The sequence below is a fragment of the Anomaloglossus baeobatrachus genome, chromosome 4 (genome assembly GCF_048569485.1).
Source record: "Anomaloglossus baeobatrachus isolate aAnoBae1 chromosome 4, aAnoBae1.hap1, whole genome shotgun sequence".
Classification (NCBI taxonomy): domain Eukaryota; kingdom Metazoa; phylum Chordata; class Amphibia; order Anura; family Aromobatidae; genus Anomaloglossus; species Anomaloglossus baeobatrachus.
Genome location: NC_134356.1, coordinates 664,143,795 through 664,163,662, shown reverse-complemented (window position 1 = coordinate 664,163,662; position 19,868 = coordinate 664,143,795). Strand labels below are relative to the sequence as shown.

Sequence of the window (19,868 nt, the reverse complement as noted above, 5' to 3'; positions counted from 1 at the left end):
CCATCATTTGAAACTGGGACCGCGGAGACACTGGGAAACCTGCCGCACAGTCGCCCGCACTCAGAGTGGCAGCCAGCACCAACAGGCACCCGGCTGCCGCCTGCACGCAGGCACAGGCACCCGGCCATCCGATCGCCGCACAGACAGGCCCCCCAGGTAAAGCTATATTCGAATTTTAAGACACACCCCTCATTTTCCTCCCAAATTTTTGGGAGGAAAAGTGTGTTTAAATACAGTATTTTTCGGATTATTTTTATTGCACGATATAGACCCGCCCACTGGCGGCTGTGATTGGTTGCAGTGAGAAAGCTGTCACTCAGCGTGGGAGCTCGTCTGACTGCAACCAATCATAGGCGCCGGTGGGCGGGAGAAGCAGGAAATACGAGATGGAATAATGAGCGGCCGGCATTTTCAAAAGCAGAAGAAGCCGCCGGAGCAGTGTGGACGCCGTGCAGCGCCGCGCCCGTGATCGGTGAGTATGAAAGTGGGGGTGAGAAGGAGAGACGGACCAGCGTTTTGTTTGTCAAAAAAGCATGCAGAACGCAACAAAAATGCAGTGCAAGCGCACAGCTAAACATTTTGTTGAATTATGACACACCTCATTCATTTCTATGGGTGGAAAATGCAAGCAAAACGCACAAAAGAAGTGACACTCTGCTTTTTTAAACGCATTGATTTTATCAAATATTTGGCATCCAAAACGCTGCCTAAAGAAAAAAAAAAAAAAAGCACCGTGCTCATGGAATTTGCTACATTCTCAGACTTTGCTGGGGAAGCAGAACACATGCATTTTGACTATGACATGCTGCAGTTTTAAACGCAGCCAAAACGCAGGAAAAAACGCAATGTGTGCACACAGCCTTATATATAATATATAAATAGTTATTATAGTTATTCTTTTACACAGGCGGGGGTGGTATTACAGTAGTTCTTTCATATAAGAAGGGGCGGTATTATATTAGCTGTATTTTGTTACATAAAAGGGAACAGTGTTATAGTACTTGCATAATTTTACATAGGCGGGGGCGGTATTATAGTGTTTGATTCTTTTACATAGACGGGGGCGGTATTCTAGTCTTTAGTAACTTTTCTGTATAACACTACAGGCGAGGGTTTTATGTTGAGGGCAGTAGACATATTGCTCCTCTTTCATGAGGGTAGAATAGAGTCAAGTAACACGTCCTTACCTTAACCGGATTAGCATCCATTCGGATCTTTCCCCAGGACACCGCCTCGTCTGGTCTCGCTCCCGCGTCCGATCCATCAAATTCCTGGGCTGTGTTCACATAAACAGCATAATCTGCGCCATTTCTCTGCAGAAAAAGGAAAAAACATTAGGGATGATGGCGAGTTGCTGCTTGCGGAGTATAAGTCTCCACTACAGATAGAAAGCTCAGAACTTGCTTTTCCATCAATGGGTTTTGATCTAATAGATAAGAACTAGAACCCACTGACCCCAGAATCCCCCAGCTGGCCTCATACACACACACATTTTATATATATATATATATATATATATATATATAATATTTTCTAATAATGTAATTAGAAAATATATATTATAAAATATTATATATATATAAAAAATATTTTATAATAATATAATTATATATATATATATATATATATATATATATATATATATATATATTAGAAAAATATTATATACAGTGCCTACAAGTAGTATTCAACCCCCTGCAGATTTAGCAGGTTTGGTAAGATGCAAATAAGTTAGAGCCTGCAAACTTCAAACAAGAGCAGGATTTATTAACAGATGCATAAATCTTACAAACCAACAAGTTATGTTGCTCAGTTAAATTTTAATAAATTTTCAACATAAAAGTGTGGGTCAATTATTATTCAACCCCTAGGTTTAATATTTTGTGGAATAACCCTTGTTTGCAATTACAGCTAATAATCGTCTTTTATAAGACCTGATCAGGCCGGCACAGGTCTCTGGAGTTATCTTGGCCCACTCCTCCATGCAGATCTTCTCCAAGTTATCTAGGTTCTTTGGGTGTCTCATGTGGACTTTAATCTTGAGCTTCTTCCACAAGTTTTCAATTGGGTTAAGGTCAGGAGACTGACTAGGCCACTGCAACACCTTGATTTTTTCCGTTTGAACCAGGCCTTGGTTTTCTTGGCTGTGTGCTTTGGGTCGTTGTCTTGTTGGAAGATGAAATGACGACCCATCTTAAGATCCTTGATGGAGGAGTGGAGGTTCTTGGCCAAAATCTCCAGGTAGGCCGTGCTATCCAACTTCCTATGGATGCGGACCAGATGGCCAGGCCCCTTGGCTGAGAAACAGCCCCACAGCATGATGCTGCCACCACGCTTGACTGTAGGGATGGTATTCTTGGGGTCGTATGCAGTGCCATCCAGGCTCCAAACGTCACGTGTGTGGTTGGCACCAAAGATCTCGATCTTGGTCTCATCAGACCAGAGAACCTTGAACCAGTCTGTCTCAGAGTCCTCCAAGTGATCATGAGCAAACTGTAAACGAGCCTTGACATGACGCTTTGAAAGTAAAAGGTACCTTACGGGCTCGTCTGGAACGGAGACCATTGCGGTGGAGTACGTTACTTATGGTATTGACTGAAACCAATGTCCCCACTGCCATGAGATCTTCCCGGAGCCCCTTCCTTGTTGTCCTTGGGTTAGCCTTGACTCTTCGGACAAGCCTGGCCTCGGCACGGGTGGAAACCTTCAAAGGCTGTCCAGGCCGTGGAAGGCTAACAGTAGTTCCATAAGCCTTCCACTTCCGGATGATGCTCCCAACAGTGGAGACAGGTAGGCCCAACTCCTTGGAAAGGATTTTGTACCCCTTGCCAGCCTTGTGACCCTCCACGATCTTGTCTCTGATGGCCTTGGAACGCTCCTTTGTCTTTCCCATGTTGACCAAGTATGAGTGCTGTTCACAAGTTTGGGGAGGGTCTTAATTAGTCAGAAAAGGCTGGAAAAAGAGATAATTAATCCAAACATGTGAAGCTCATTGTTCTTTGTGCCTGAAATACTTTTTAATACTTTAGGGGAACCAAACAGAATTCTGGTGGTTTGAGGGGTTGAATAATAAATGACCCTCTGAATAAACTTTTCACAATTTAAAAAAAAAAAAAAAAAAGTAACATTCTTTTTTGCTGCATTTCACACTTCCAGGCTGATCTACAGTCCAAATGTCACAATGCCAAGTTAATTCCGAATGTGTAAACCTGCTAAATCTGCAGGGGGTTGAATACTACTTGTAGGCACTATATATATAATATTTTTTCTTAATATATATAAAATATATATATATCACATGCTCAGCTCTATGGGTGCCAGACTACACGTACCATAAGGTTGGCATTGCAGATGTGATGCTTCACCAGTCCTCCTCCCAAAATAATCATTCCCGTCTTCTTAGCAAACACCACCGAAGAATTCAGCCGCCGAATGTCTAAGAAAAAAACAGGAACAATGACCCTTACTGTAATATATATCAATATTCTAGGTTTAAAGGGGCAAGAGGAGCGCCCCCCCCAGGGTACTGCGCGCAGTACAGGTGATCTGTATCTGACCCTCCATAGACAGAATACAGACCACCATAAACAGCTCCAGGTGGTTCCTTGCCCCCTACCATGGGTACAATCAGGCTTGTGAGCGAGGTTATTAATGAGAATATCGGGAACGTCACCTTCAATAATGTCCAACTTCAACCCTGGGTTCTTGTAGGAGTGAAAATACAGCATGTCCCCCAATGATCCGTCTGTGAGGGCCGGGCTGTATACCGGAATATTGTTCTGCCAGAGAGAGAAAATCATCATCAGATAAGCGGGATATGGCTCCTCCCACTGGACTCCATGTCCTGTATCTCAGCCCTCCCGCCGCTCCGTAGGTTCCACACTGCACATCTCTCTTTTTCTAAGATTTACCTTTTGGGCCCAATAATATACAGAATCGGGGTGATTAATTTCCTTTCCTAGTCGGGCGATCATCTGAGACGGTGTCCACTTAGTTCCCTGCAGAGAAGCATGTTAATGAGCTGAAGGTATAGATCCAGGATCCCTCCCCGCCCCGGAGTCCATCCTGCCCTCACCTCCGTGTCTTGTTCTAGCACCATCTGATCTAGTATCGGCGTTATCCATTCCTCGAACAGGCAGTAATTATTATTAGGAACCAGGAGATTACCGATCCTGTGAGAAATTGGGTACAAGGTCAGTAATGGCGGGGTGAACCCCGAATCTGCCCCTGTTTGATGCACACTCACCTATTGATGCCCTTTGGCCTCAGCTCTGCCCCTTTCAGGCTGAAGTCTCCTAGATATGTAGGTGCGAGACATTTGATCAAGTCCTCCTCTATCCCACCAGCGGTGGTGACAATAATATCCACCTGGACAGAAAACGGACCGTCATATATACATATATATATACACATGCATACAGTATTTAGATACGGATGTGTCCATGCGCTCACCATCTTGTGCTCCGCCAGGTACCGGATAGTCTCCCGGACCCCCGAGCTGATCAGGTTGGAGGTGTACCCCAGTAAGATGATGCATCCGCCAGGGGAGGACAGCTTAGTGTCAATCTGTACGAAGAAACAAAAAATTGTAATAAATGCCAGTTATCCCTGCGCTCTCTACTTCCTGGTCCCGCCTCTACACACAGGAAATGCTGCTCAGCCAATAAGTGGAGGAGGCGCGTCCCAGCTGCAGCCACTGATTGGCAGAGCAGGCATTTCCTGTGTGTGGAGTTGGGGACAGAAAGTAGAAACAAATGGCGGGGAATCGGGGAGGTCAGTATTGATCTGCTGATCACAGACTCCTTCCAGCATTGTGAACACGTTGCAGGGTTTGGAAGACGTTACATTAAGTATTTGTGAGGATGCATGCTGATGGGTGGCATTCATTTTTTTTACGAATATTTTCCGCATTGTTTTTCCTGCCAGCAATGCATCTTTTGCAGAAAAATCTGCTGCAAATACTAAACCTGTGCACATGGCCACTGGGTCATGAGATGTCGCAGCTATACATTTGGATGCATCTGATGTCAGGGGAGGCCCGGGGTCATGACGCTTCAGACACTCACCATGTTGTTGACCTCCCGCACCGCCTGCCCATAGTGTGTGGCCTGAAATCCGGTTGTCAGGTAACTCTGCAGCAAGGCCTCGTAGTTCACCCCACGATTAAAATCGTATCCGCGGATCTGGGGAGTTCCTTCTGGCAGGGAGTCGCTGGGCATTAGCACCGCCCCTTTGGCATCTTTGGGCAGCTCCTCAGCCATGGTGGTGATCTGGGCCTGAGATGAAGGGGAAAAACACAAGATGTCTGATAACGACGCTCCACCCCAGAGCTGAAAGCAGAATGCAGCACAAATCTCCAGATGGGAGGTTTCAGGGATCAGTACTGAAATGTCAGCGCTCAATGTCCCTGTACACACTTCACATGTATATATAATATACTAGCTGTAGTACCCGGCGTTGCCCGTGATAGTAACTGTCTCTCTGTCTCTCTCCCAGTCTCTCTGTTTGTCGCTGTCTGTCTGTTTCTATCTCTCTGTATTTGCATCAGTCTATCTGTCTCAATCTCTGTATCTGTCTGTCTCTCTCCGTCTCTTTGCCCGGGCTGTCTCTTTGCCCGGGCTGTCTCTTTGCCCGGGCTGTCTTTTGGGCATCTGTCTCTTTGCCCGGGCTGTCTTTTGGGCATCTGTCTCTTTGCCCGGGCTGTCTCTTTGCCCGGGCTGTCTTTTGGGCATCTGTCTCTTTGCCCGGCTGTCTCTTTTCAGGGCTGTCTCTTTGCCTGGTCTGTCTTTCTATGTCTGTCTGTCTTTTTCTGTCTCTCTCTATCCTATCTTATACTAACAGTTTATTTTGTTCCTATAGCAACCACTGACAGTTGCTATTTATAGCCTACTATAGCTCCCAGCTACATTCAGTTTAATGGCTGTAGTATTTTGTAACGTAACTGGAAAGCGCGGGGTTAAATTTTCCCGCCCAAACATAGTCTATGACGTTCCCTGAGTCACATGGAGTGTCTGTGCAAAATTTCGTGATTGTAAATGCGACGGTGCGGATTCCTTTAGCGGACATCCATACACACACACACACATATATACACACACACACACATACATACACTGAGCTTTATATATTAGATACACACATCACATATATATCACAGATTCATACATATCACACAGTATACATATACCACAGTATATACACACATACAGTATATACATGCAACAGATGCACACAGTATATACACACATACAGTATATACATGCAACAGATGCACACAGTATATACACACATACAGTATATACATGCAACAGATGCACACAGTATATACACACAACACAATGCACACACAATATATACACACTACCCATACAGAATACACACACATCACACAGTATATACACACATACAGTATATACATGCAACAGATGCACACAGTATATACACACATACAGTATCTAGTATTAGGGTCTTCTGAATATGGATGGAGTGTTTTAATACCATGTGAAAATAAAGAAAGAAATTATTTTATGCTGGATGTGCCGATATCCTTTCCTTCTATTCAAGTAATAGTCCACCTGGCGGACTTCATATCGTTGCACTCCATGGATGTATGGTGACCTATTCCATTGGGCGTGTCAAGCTTTCCTCCACTTCGTCTGTTGTTGTACACATACAGTATATACACGCAACACAATGCACACACAGTATATACACACTACCCATACAGAATACACACACATCACACAACACAGATATATTACACACACCCACATCTCACACAGACATATATACACCACACATACCGTATATACATCGTATATACATACAGTCTATAGACACACAGTATACAAATCAAATACCGTATATACACAGTTTACACATCACATACATACAGTATATACAAACAGTATATACACACACATAGTATATACATCACATATACATACACACAGGATATACATACATTAATTATACTCACAGTATATACATCACATACACACAGTATATACATACAATATATATTTATACACACATACAGAAAACACAAAGTATAAACATCACATATACACACAGTATATACAGTGTATATATATATATATACACACACACACATACATTAATTATACACAGTATATACATACAGTATATATACACACATACAGTATACACACAAAGTATATACATCACATATACATACAGTATATACATCACATACACACAGAATATACATACAGTATATACATCACATACACACAGTATATACATACAGTATATACAGTATATACATCACATACACACAGTATATACATACAGTATATACATACAGTATATACATCACATACACACAGTATATACATACAGTATATACATACAGTATATACATCACATACACACAGTATATACATACAGTATATACAGTATATACATCACATACACACAGTATATACACACAGTATATACAGTATATACATCACATACACACAGTATATACACACAGTATATACATACAGTATATACATCACATACACACAGTATATACATACAGTATATACATCACATACACACAGTATATACACACAGTATATACATACAGTATATACATCACATACACAGTATATACACACAGTATATACATCACATACACACAGTATATACACACAGTATATACATACAGTATATACATCACATACACACAGTATATACATACAGTATATACATCACATACACACAGTATATACATACAGTATATACATCACATACACACAGTATATACAGTATATACATCACATACACACAGTATATACATACAGTATATACATCACATACACACAGTATATACATACAGTATATACATCACATACACACAGTATATACATACAGTATATACATCACATACACACAGTATATACACACATTATATACATACAGTATATACATCACATACACACAGTATATACACACAGTATATACATCACATACACACAGTATATACAGTATATACATCACATACACACAGTATATACATACAGTATATACATCACATACACACAGTATATACATACAGTATATACATCACATACACACAGTATATACACACATTATATACATACAGTATATACATCACATACACACAGTATATACACACATTATATACACACAGTATATACATCACATACACACAGTATATACACACATTATATACACACAGTATATACATCACATACACACAGTATATACATCACATACACACAGTATATACATACAGTATATACATCACATACACACAGTATATACATACAGTATATACATCACATACACACAGTATATACATACAGTATATACATCACATACACACAGTATATACATACAGTATATACATCACATACACACAGTATATACATCACATACACACAGTATATACATACAGTATATACATCACATACACACAGTATATACATACAGTATATACATCACATACACACAGTATATACATACAGTATATACATCACATACACACAGTATATACATACAGTATATACATCACATACACACAGTATATACATACAGTATATACATCACATACACACAGTATATACACACATTATATACATACAGTATATACATCACATACACACAGTATATACACACATTATATACACACAGTATATACATCACATACACACAGTATATACAGTATATACATCACATACACACAGTATATACATACAGTATATACATCACATACACACAGTATATACAGTATATACATCACATACACACAGTATATACATACAGTATATACATCACATACACACAGTATATACATACAGTATATACATCACATACACACAGTATATACATACAGTATATACATCACATACACACAGTATATACATACAGTATATACATCACATACACACAGTATATACATACAGTATATACAGTATACACATCACATACACACAGTATATACATCACATACACACACCGTATGCACATCACTTACGTCCATCGCACTGAGCCGCTCGCATGTCTCGCTCTCCTCGGTACGGATTACGGAAGCCGGTGAGGCCGCGCGGGCCAATGGGCGGAGCTAGTACAGATCGGCGCTGTAAGATTCGACGAAATCAGGTAACCACGCCCTGGATTAGCCGGGTAACACCAGGGGGCGGAGCTTACCTAGTTTCCGGCTCTCTAGCTCCTACTTGTTGCCCGGCAACCACTCTATGGTCCCGCGGTGAGGAGTGCGCTCCCTGCTGCCGCACTCTTGTCCACTTGCACCTGGTGGTGCGGAGCTGAGGGCAGCACATAGGGGGGCCGCTGCCCAGATACTGTGGGGCACAAGTCTTATCCCCTAATCTCGTGGTGCCAGGTACAGGCAAAAGTCCCATGATGTCTATGGAGCGGCCACTGGTGAGACTCACCATTCAGCAGCACTGCCAGCACCGGTGCCCGTATATTGCTGCCATGAATGTGAGGGCATGGTTGCTATGGGCAACACGAGGAGCCATAAGTGCCCGGCCCTGCACCATCTCCCACATAGGCACTGTACACCCCGGCATTGCCAATGCAATGATTAATCACATTAAGTTTGTGCACCCTTCAAAATTCTCCACATCTATAAATTTGACCTAAAATAACATCAGATTTTCACACAAGTCCTAAAAGTAAAGAACTAAGTTGCCTCACAAATATTAGAGGGAAATGATCCAATATCACGTGTCTGAGCCAAAAGTATGTGAACCCTTAGGATAAAAGGCGATTGAAAACACCAGACTAATTTCACCATCCATGCAGTGCTGTACCGTCAACGGCGGCAGACCACGCGGGGGTCCATCAGTCAGGGGAGGAACCAGGGCCAGCGCCGGCACCAGGCCTCCTGCCCACATCGCACTGTCAATTGTATCAACATCGCGGGAGACCCTGAAAGAAGAGGGATGGACCAAAGTCTGATCAAGAGTATCACAAGACGAGCAAAGGAGCTTTCTGAAGACTAGAAAAGGTGCCAAAACCATTTGCAAAGAGTTTGGACTCCCACAGTCCATAGTCAAATTATATAAAAATGGAGAACGTTCAAGACTATTATTACCTTACCGAGGAGTGGAGTGGTCAACCCACAAAGATCACTCCAAGAGCAAGGCATATAATAGTAAAGGAACCCAAGGTTACCTCTAAGCAACTAAAGGCCTTTCTCACATTTCCTAATGTTCACAAGTCCACTATCAAGAGGTCCGTGAACAACAAGAGTGTTCATGGCAGGACTGAAGGAGGAAGCCACTGCTCTCCTAAAAGAACATTGCTGAATGAGCAAAGAGTGTCCTGGGACACATCTATTCGCCACCAATATACTTTTACAGGGCAGGGAATGGAGGGCAATGTGCAAGAGATAAGGGAATCAATCCATTCATCACAGTGAAAAGAAAAGGGGTGGTCATCAGGTTCCTCAAACAAGGGGTGGGACAGAGCTCAATTGAGGCTCCGGGTGATAACTAGGGTGGCAGTGCAAGTGGGATCCAGGAGCAAAAGGAGCTGTCTTTGAGCTTCAGTAAATGAAGGCCACCAATCCCTGACGTTTGCTGTGGCCTTCTGGCCCTGAGGATTGGGTACTGACTTGAAATTCCCCATACATCCCAACCTTGTGCATTTCATTTTGCACTTGCATCAGGAAAGTCACATACTCAGGATTGAAAAAATGTGACAGCAAAGGTTAGGACGTAGGGAAGTATCTGAACTGATCTTTGAGGGAGCATTTAAGATTGGTTAGATGCGGGTAATATAATAATAATTATTATTTCAATAGCGCCAACATAGTCCGCAGCAATATATGACTCGGGGTACTTGTACAAACACTATGAGACTTTACAGACGAACATATAGTTCAATGTATTCCAAGAGGAGTGGGGGCCGACTTCGCAAGCTCATAGTCTATGAGGAAATAGGGGTAACACCAAAGGTTACAAAAAAAGAAAAATGGTTCAGCTATCAGTATAGTAAATAGAGGCATTAAAATAACGCCGGATGAACTGGTCACCAGCCAGGACTTCTACAGTAGAGGTACAAAGAGCTACCGAGTGTTACGAGGGTACCATGACGGAGAGTGGTCCCTTCTATTTCTGGCGTCAGGAGATCACAGCGCAGGGCTTCATACACAATTGCTCAGGTTAATACTGTTGGCTGTACAGATTCTTCTTTTTCCAGCTCTGCTAGGGTTAAGTAGATCCTCTGGTCTCCCGAACTCTAAATGAAAGTTATAGTCAGCTGTTATCTATTGCTAATTAGCTCTGCTATAAAGACTTCCCTCCTAGCTTAGGTAATTGCTGGTGATAGTTTCTGCTTAGCTTGCCTCTAGAGCAGACCTGGGCAATGGGCGGCCCGCGGGCCACATCCGGCCCGCCTGCTCTCTGTGACCGGCCCGGCCGTCTTCAGCCGGTGCAGTGGAGCCGGGCTGCAGCATGCCGAGTAGGGAGAGATCCTGTGCAGGTCCGCACAGTCAGTGCAGGAGAAGGAGCAGCACAGCAGAGCAGACGGAATAATTCATCTTCCAGGACCTGCGATGATGTCACGCCCATGTGACTGTGTGGGAGGAGACAGGATTGCCGGGGAGAAAGCAAGACATGCTGAATGCTGAAGGAGATGTGGACACATGATGACTGGTAATAAGAAAAGAGGGGACATGAGGGGGAGGGGGGCTGCAGGGTGAGTGCATATGAGGGAAGATGGAGCTGCAGGGTGAGTGGCATATGAGGGCTGCAGACTGACAAAAGGATGTGAAGGGGTGCAGAGTGTTTGAGAGGGGTAAGTTGGGGGTACAGGCAGGGTGAGATATGTGGGCAGGGTGTGTGACATATGGGGGTGTAGTGTGTGTGATATGGGGGTGCAGGCTGTATGGGGTGTAGTGTGTGTGATATGGGGGTGCAGGTGTAGTATATTACAGGTGTGCTATATGGAGGTGTAGTATATTACAGGTGTGCTATATTGAGGTGTAGTATATTACAGGTGTGCTATATTGAGGTGTAGTATATTACAGGTGTGCTATATGGAGGTGTAGTATATTACAGGTGTGCTATATTGAGGTGTAGTATATTACAGGTGTGCTATATGGAGGTGTAGTATATTACAGGTGTGCTATATAGGGGTGTAGTGATGTAGTATATTACAGGTGTGCTATATGGAGGTGTAGTATATTACAGGTGTGCTATATTGAGGTGTAGTATATTACAGGTGTACTATATGGAGGTGTAGTATATTACAGGTGTGCTATATTGAGGTGTAGTATATTACAGGTGTATATAGGGGTGTAGTGATGTAGTATATTACAGGTGTACTATATGGGATGTAGTGATGTAGTATATTACAGGTGTGCTATATGGAGGTGTAGTATATTACAGGTGTAGTATATGGGGTGTAATGATGTAGTATATCGGAGGTGTATTATATAGTGGTGTAGTATAATACAGGTGTATATGGGGGTGTAGTATATTACAGGTATATGGAGGGAGTGTAGTATAATACAGGTATAGTATATAGGGGTGTAGTGATGTAGTTTATTACAGGTGTAGTATATGGAGGGGGTGTAGTGATGTAGTATAATACAGGTGTAGTATATGGAGGGGGTGTAGTGATGTAGTATAATACAGGTGTAGTATATGGGGGGTGTAGTGATGTAGTTTATTACAGGTGTAGTATATGGAGGGGGTGTAGTGATGTAGTATATGGGGGGTGTAGTGGTGTATTTTATTACAGGTGTAGTATATGGAGGGGGTGTAGTGATGTAGTATAATACAGGTCTAGTATATGGGGGGTGTAGTGATGTAGTTTATTACAGGTGTAGTATCTGGAGGGGGTGTAGTGATGTAGTATAATACAGGTGTAGTATATGGAGGGGGTGTAGTGATGTAGTATAATACAGGTGTAGTATATGGAGGGGGTGTAGTGATGTAGTATAATACAGGTGTAGTATATGGAGGGGGTGTAGTGATGTAGTATAATACAGGTGTAGTATATGGAGGGGGTGTAGTGATGTAGTATAATACAGGTGTATTATATGGAGGGGGTGTAGTGATGTAGTTTATTACAGGTGTAGTATATGGAGGGGGTGTAGTGATGTAGTATAATACAGGTGTAGTATATGGAGGGGGTGTAGTGATGTAGTATAATACAGGTGTAGTATATGGAGGGGGTGTAGTGATGTAGTATAATACAGGTGTAGTATATGGGGGGTGTAGTGATGTAGTTTATTACAGGTGTAGTATATGGAGGGGGTGTAGTGATGTAGTATATTGGGTAGAACTGAGGTAATTATATTAGTCCGGCCCTCTAAACCAATCCCAATTTCTCATGCGGCCCCATGGGAAAATTAATTGCCCACCCCTGCTCTAGAGGGAATCTATGAGCTGTGGACTATTAGGCTATGTGCGCACGTTGCGTAATTACATGCAGTTACGCTGCGCTTTGTAGCGCAGCGTAACTGCATGCGTCCTGCGTCCCCTGCATAATCTATGGAGATTGTGCAGGAGACGTGCGCACGTGGCGTCTTAGAGCACAGCGCTTTGGCTGCTGCCCGAAGCGCGCGTTCTAAGAAGTGACATGTCACTTCTTCCGTGCGCTATGCCTGCAGCCCCTGCTCTGTCTATGGCAGGAGCTGCAGTCAGAGCGCGTGGAATCAGCTTTTTTTTTTCACTACGGATATTTTCTGCAGCGATTTGAAGCGCACGTGTGCTGTTCAGATCTCTGCAGAAATTTCTGCAGTGACTGTACGCAACGTGCGCACATAGCCTTAGGAAGACTTTCAGAGATCATTTGCTGTGTGAAAGTTGTGTTGAGTTTTTCCCTTCCTTTGTCCTTTTTGGTTTTGCCCCTCTGGTCCGTTCCTCATTATTACCTCTTGTTGTTTGGAGTATTGTATGATTACTGTTTATTTTACCCTTGTCTGTCTAAATCCTCTATGTGTCTATAACCTAGAGTGGGAATAGTGTTCCCGCTGACCTGCTCACTATACAGGGCTGAGTCCAGGGAAAGACAGGGATAGGCACGTGATCGGCGACAGGGTGTAAGAACCTGTATAGGGACGTTAGGGAGTGCAGGGATCAGTCTCAGGTGAGTTTAGGAGGTGACCCTTCTCCCCTTTTCCTAGCCCCAGGGTCCATCATTGTATCATGTACCCTGTGTGTTGCAGCACTTGCCAGGGGTTCCTGTGTACCTTGCGTAACCCCAGTAGTCACTGCGTGACACCGACTGAAGGGAAGAGAAAACGGGATAATTAAATGAGTGAGGTACGGTGATAGCCCTATCCACAGAAATGTGTTTTTAGGGGGTGCTTGAAACTGTAGATCCTGGGAACAAACCAGATTGTTAGGGCTAGTGCATTCCAGAAAACTAGTGCAGCACGAGAGAAGCCCTATAAACGAGAGTGTAATTGGATTAAGGAGGATGTTAGTCTTAGGTCATTAGCGGAACAGTGGTAGGGTGATAGACATAGATGAGGGAGCAGATGTAGGATGGTGTAGAACTGTGGAGAACTTTGTGGGTGAGAGTGATAAGTTCATATTGGACTCTAGCGGATGGACAACCAGTGCAATGACTGGCACAGGGAAGAGGCATCGGTGCAGCGGCTGAAGAGGGATATTATTCTGGCTGCTGCACTCAGGATGGATTGGAGAGGGGAGAGTTTAGTGAGAGGGAGACCAATCAGTAGAGAGTTGCAATAAATCCAGATGGGAATGACAGCCGTAAGAGTTTTTGCAGGGTGAAAGGTAAGAAAGAATCGAATTCTAGAGATGATTTTGAGGTGCAGGTGACATGAGCGAGAGATCGAATGTAGGGAGTGAAGGAGAGATCTGAGTCAAATATAACCCAAGGCAGCGGGTGTGCTGCTGGGGCGTAATGGTACAACCATAAACCGAAATGGTAATTTCAGGTTTCAGTAGGTTAGTCGAGGGAGGAAACACGAAAAGTTCAGTTTTTGACAGATTCAGTTTCAGATAGAGGGAGGACATGATGTTGCAGACAGCAGATGGTATTTTGTAATAGTGCAGAAGTGTATTATTGGGCATCACCAGCATACAGATGATACTGGAAACCAAATCTACTGATGGTTTGTCCAATAGATGCAGTGAATAGCGAGGAGGGGGCCTAGGACTGACCCCTGAGGAACCCCGACAGAGAGGGGGAGATCAGCCGGCAAAAGATACAGTGAATGCATGGCCAGAGATATAGGAGGAGAACCAGGAGAGAGTGTAGCATGGTGAGGAGGAGCTGGTGATCCACAGTGTGGAATGAAGCAGAGCGATCCAGGAGATTCAGCAGGGAGCAGCGACCATTAGATTTAGGGATAGCTAATTAGAAAGGGCTGACTAGGTCAAAAACTGACCAGATGGAGAATACCTGGTGAAGGAGGTAAGAAATGGCGGGCTGGGTTCTTCCTTTATACAGAAGGCTGGATTTCATTGATGAAGTTTTAGAGAAGGCCATACAAATGGTAGCAGCAGGACGCCACATCATGGTGATAGACTCTCAATCACTGGTGCATTTGTGGCGCCCCTGAGGCTTCAGTCGCCACAGAGGTACTGCACCTCATGCAGAGATGTGGTGCTCCATCCTGGGTAAGGCAGAGGTCATTCACCGGTATGCACACAAAACACACAACACTCTAAATTAGTAGCTCCCCACCGGGTCAGGGTTAGGGCTTGTTCCATTAATGCTATGTATAGCCACCACTGGTGATGGTACCTCCTTCCCCCTAATCCAAAAGAGCCTGAGGATGGAGTCTAGTTAGTTGGAGACACTGTAGTGTCAGGGAGTCTAGAAGGAGCAGCAGTGGAGGAGTGAAGACCTGTGGTCTGGAGCTGGTGCAGCTCGACCCAGGCACAAGACAGAAAGGGTCCTAGAGCCCACTGGAAGTGCACCATATTCCCGTGGCCTCGTTCTACATACGACTGTGACGCCCTGGGCAAGCCAGGGGTCACAGGTAATGACATCACCACACCCTACACCCCGGTCAGGTACACCAAGGCTAAACCTAAAAATCCTTGTTGCCTTCCTCCAGGGGCTGATGTCCACACCAGGGGGTGGAGCCAGGCGGTTGGTCTCCACCCACCAAGGAGTTCACAGTCCTGGAGGCGGGAAAACCAGGCAGTTAGAGTTTGGAGGAGAAAGTGAGAGGAGCTGAGGAGTAGTGCAGTGAGAGTAGTGACAGAGGAAAGTGACAGTTTGAAAGCCTGAAGTTGGTCCGGGTGTGTGCCCCGGACCGAGACAGCAAGGTTAGCAGACGGCGGTGACCGTCTGCAGTGGAGGCTGATCGGAGTTGCCGTAAGGACCGCGGACGGGTGGTGGCCCGGCGGTACCGGACCGGTACACAAGGAGAAGCCAGCACCATTGGCAGGGGCCTTTCGGATCCCGGCAAGGCTAGGAGTCGCCGTGAATTTGCCAAATCCGTCAGTGAAGGGGACCTCCTGGATCTCCAAACAACTAAGTCCCGATTGAAGGCAACAGTCCAACCGTATGAGAGAGACACCGCCACCGCCAAGGCACCAGTTTCTCAGGGCCAGCGCCTGCGGGCAAAGAGGGGCTCCTCCGGCCCATATCCAGGTCGGGGAGCGGGTTACCGGTGGGAACCCATCGCTACCAACATTGACTTAGGTGCAGGAAAAGAGACAGTCACCGCTAACTACCGGGGAAAAGCAATAGCAGCCGTCCGTGGGAACCGTCTTTCCAGCCGTGTGTTTTACCGAGAACTGTGTCACCGTCTCAGGCTGAGTGAGTACCACTGTACCCCCGCGACCCTGCACCTCACCAAGCCCTGCACCGGCCCTGCCATCCCTCATCCTTCACCTCATCACTCGGCCCCGGGACAACCACCCCCTACCCACGGAGGGGAGAACTAACAACTTTGCTGCTCCCTGTCACCGCTCCCGGGATCCCCATACAGAGCAGCGGTGGTGCTATCAAAGATCACTACAACCGTGGGTGGCGTCACGGACAATAAACAATCCCAAAAACCAATCCCCTTTCACTCACGGGCGAGGAGCGCCGCTCGAGTCCCCGGGATCCGGCCCATCGCTCGAGCCACCGAGCAGCAGCAGGCCGCAGCAGCAGCGGCGGCCGGACCCGAGCAGTAGGGAGAGCGCTGCGTCCCCTCCTCCGCCCGCGACAACTTGGCGTCACGAACAGGATCTTACCGCTCTGCCGTTGGGTAGAGGTGCACCTTGTTACCGCCGGAGGTATCCGGCCAGAAAATTTCAGAAGCCGCCATCTTTGGCGCGAAAAGTTCCTGCTCGAGCGTCTTCTCGAGTAGTGGAGGCGCGAAGGCCAAAACCCCGCCCCGATAGAGGAGGGGCCGGAAAGAGGCTAAGGGGGACACGGATGGAGGAATGGCGGCGTCCTCGAATTGGAGCGCGGGGATACCCGCTACCGGGGCATCCAAGCTCTGGGGAAAAAGAGGAGGAGTAGCCTTTGAAGAATGCAGCCCGGGTGAGCTACCCGCCGGGACCGCTGAGTGGCTGGAGCGGGAATTGGGTCGGTTCTGTGTGAAAGTGAGGGCGCAGAGCCTGCAGCAGTTGATGGATTGGAAGGTGGAGATGCGCAAAATGGTTGCCGTAGTGGGGGCCCGTGAGCAAGGGGCCGCTGCAGCCGTGCCACGTCGCGATCAGTCCACCCAAACCCCAGAACAAGCCCTGAGTGAGTGGGAGACGGACATCAGCGTCGCGGCCGGGGGTCCGGAGAGAATGCCGCTGATGGAAGAAGAGGTCCCAAGTATGTTGCCTCCGCCGCCGTTCCTAACGGCTATCCGTGGTACGGGGTTGAATTGCCGATGGAGGGAGAACCCCATGTACCGTTCGCTCCCTGAGTGGGCCGACCCCCTGCGGTGGTAGCCGCCTCAAGGGCAGCGGAGCACCGTTGCCACAGTCCCCGTTGGGACCACTTGTGTGTGTTTAAAGTTTAACCCCTTCAGCCCCCGGGCACTTTCCGTTTTTGCGTTTTTGTTTTTTGCTCCCCTTCTTCCGAGAGGCGTAACTTTTTTATTTTTCCATCAATCTTGCCATATGAGGACTTGTTTTTTGCGGGACGAGTTGTACTTTTAAATGAAACCATAAGTTTTACCATATAGTGTACTGGAAAACGGCAAAAAAATTCCAAGTGCGGAAAAATTGCAAAAAAAGTGGGATTGTACAATAGTTTTTGGGATATTTTATTCACCGTGTTCACTATATGGTAAAACTGATGTGTGGGTATGATGCCTCAGGTCGGTGCGAGTTTATAGACACCAAACATGTATAGGTTTACTTGTATCTAAGGGGTTAAAAAAAATTCACAAGCTTGTCCGAAAAACGTGGCGCACGTTTTGCGTCATTTTCCAAAACCCGTAGCGTTCTCATTTTTCAGGATCTGAGGCTCAGTGATGGCTTATTTTTTGTGTCTTGACCTGACGTTCTTAACGGTACCATTTTTGCGCAGATGCTACGTTTTGATCGCCTGTTATTGCATTTTGCGCAAAATTTGCGGCGACCAAAAAACGTAATTTTGGCGTTTGGAATTTTTTGCCGCTACGCCGTTTACTGATCAGATTCATTGATTTTATATTTTGATAGATCGGGCATTTCTGAACGCGGCGATACCAAATATGTGTGTATTTTTTTATTTTTTTAACCCTTTAATTTTCAATGGGGTGAAAGGGGGGTGATTTGAACTTTTAGGTTTTTTTATTTTTTTTAATTTTTTAAAACTTTTTTTTTTACTTTTTTTTTTATTTTACTAGTCCCCCTAGGGGGCTATTGCGATCAGCAATCCGATCGCTTTGCACAATCTGCAGGTCTCAGCTACTGAGCTGAGAACTGCAGATTTGCTGCTTCACTTTCAATGCCGGCTGTATTCCGGCATTGAGAGGAAGTGACTCATGTTAGCCACAGGCGTCATCACATGACCCTGTGCTACCATGGCAACCGCCGAAAGTCACGTGATCATGTCACGTGACTTCCGGCGGGGGCGGGGTAAGTCACTGTCATGGCGGCGCCCATATACATATCGCTGCCAAGACTTTGGCAGCGAAATGTAAGGGGTTAATGGCCGCGGGTGGAAGCGATTCCACCCGCGGCTAGCAGGCACACATATCAGCTGTTGATAACAGCTGATATGTGCGCGTCTCGCCGCCGCCCGCCGGCGGCAGGGGGCGGGGCTTACCGGGACACGATCCATGACGTATCTAGTACGTCATGGGTCGTTAAGGGGTTAAAAGTTTTGAATGAGAAAAATGAAAATGATCAACCGAGGAAGTAATCTGATTGTCTACAACCGTGATTTGGAACCGGCCGTTGCCGGCATTGTTGTCCCCGTGGGGACCATCCACAGTTTTTACATAGAAACTTCTATGAACAGGCCCGAGAACTTGCAGGGCAACCACAAACGTTAAGTGGGATGTAAATAAAAATGTTTTTTTGCAGTTAACCGTTAACGCCTCCGGAGAGGCAGGTTGGAGGGAGGGCCCGCAGTGGAGCAGGCTGGGGCCCAGCCACCAACGGAACCGGTGGCTACCCTCTGGAGGGGAAGGACAGATCCCGCTCGGGTAGCTTGGTTCAGGACTGGGGTCAAGGGGTGCTGCCTGTTTCTTAGGGGCAGCATCAGGGCCAGGTTACTTGGGTGGGAGAGAGCGGCAGCAGCAACCGTTAAAACCGTTACCGTAACGTTTAAGTAAAGTGCCTCCCGTTGTTGGATGAAGTTATTATCATTGTATTATGTTTTTATCTTTTTTCAGAAAAATAAAACCGGTGTTGGACGGGCAGCCCGCGGACGGTCTGCATTTTGCTAAGGGGGAATGTGACGCCCTGGGCAAGCCAGGGGTCACAGGTAATGACATCACCACACCCTACACCCCG

General features: G+C 45.6%; 1 protein-coding gene across 4 annotated transcripts in view; it reads right to left on the bottom strand.

Annotated features, from left to right (window-relative positions):
- LOC142304328 (deoxyhypusine synthase-like) overlaps window positions 1-19,868 on the bottom strand; it is a 93,754-nt gene that overhangs the window by 2,292 nt on the left and 71,594 nt on the right. For 3 of the 4 annotated variants that reach the window (XM_075346606.1, XM_075346607.1, XM_075346610.1), the window contains 8 exons: window positions 5,067-5,276; window positions 4,453-4,566; window positions 4,247-4,368; window positions 4,076-4,172; window positions 3,912-3,998; window positions 3,674-3,779; window positions 3,333-3,436; window positions 1,188-1,313 (listed from right to left, as the gene is read on the bottom strand). In XM_075346606.1, coding sequence (XP_075202721.1) covers window positions 1,188-1,313; window positions 3,333-3,436; window positions 3,674-3,779; window positions 3,912-3,998; window positions 4,076-4,172; window positions 4,247-4,368; window positions 4,453-4,566; window positions 5,067-5,276 — 966 coding nt within the window. Of the gene's footprint in view, window positions 1-1,187; window positions 1,314-3,332; window positions 3,437-3,673; window positions 3,780-3,911; window positions 3,999-4,075; window positions 4,173-4,246; window positions 4,369-4,452; window positions 4,567-5,066; window positions 5,277-9,007; window positions 9,111-19,868 lie in introns of those variants that run through there. The other variant, XM_075346609.1, reaches the window with a different exon arrangement.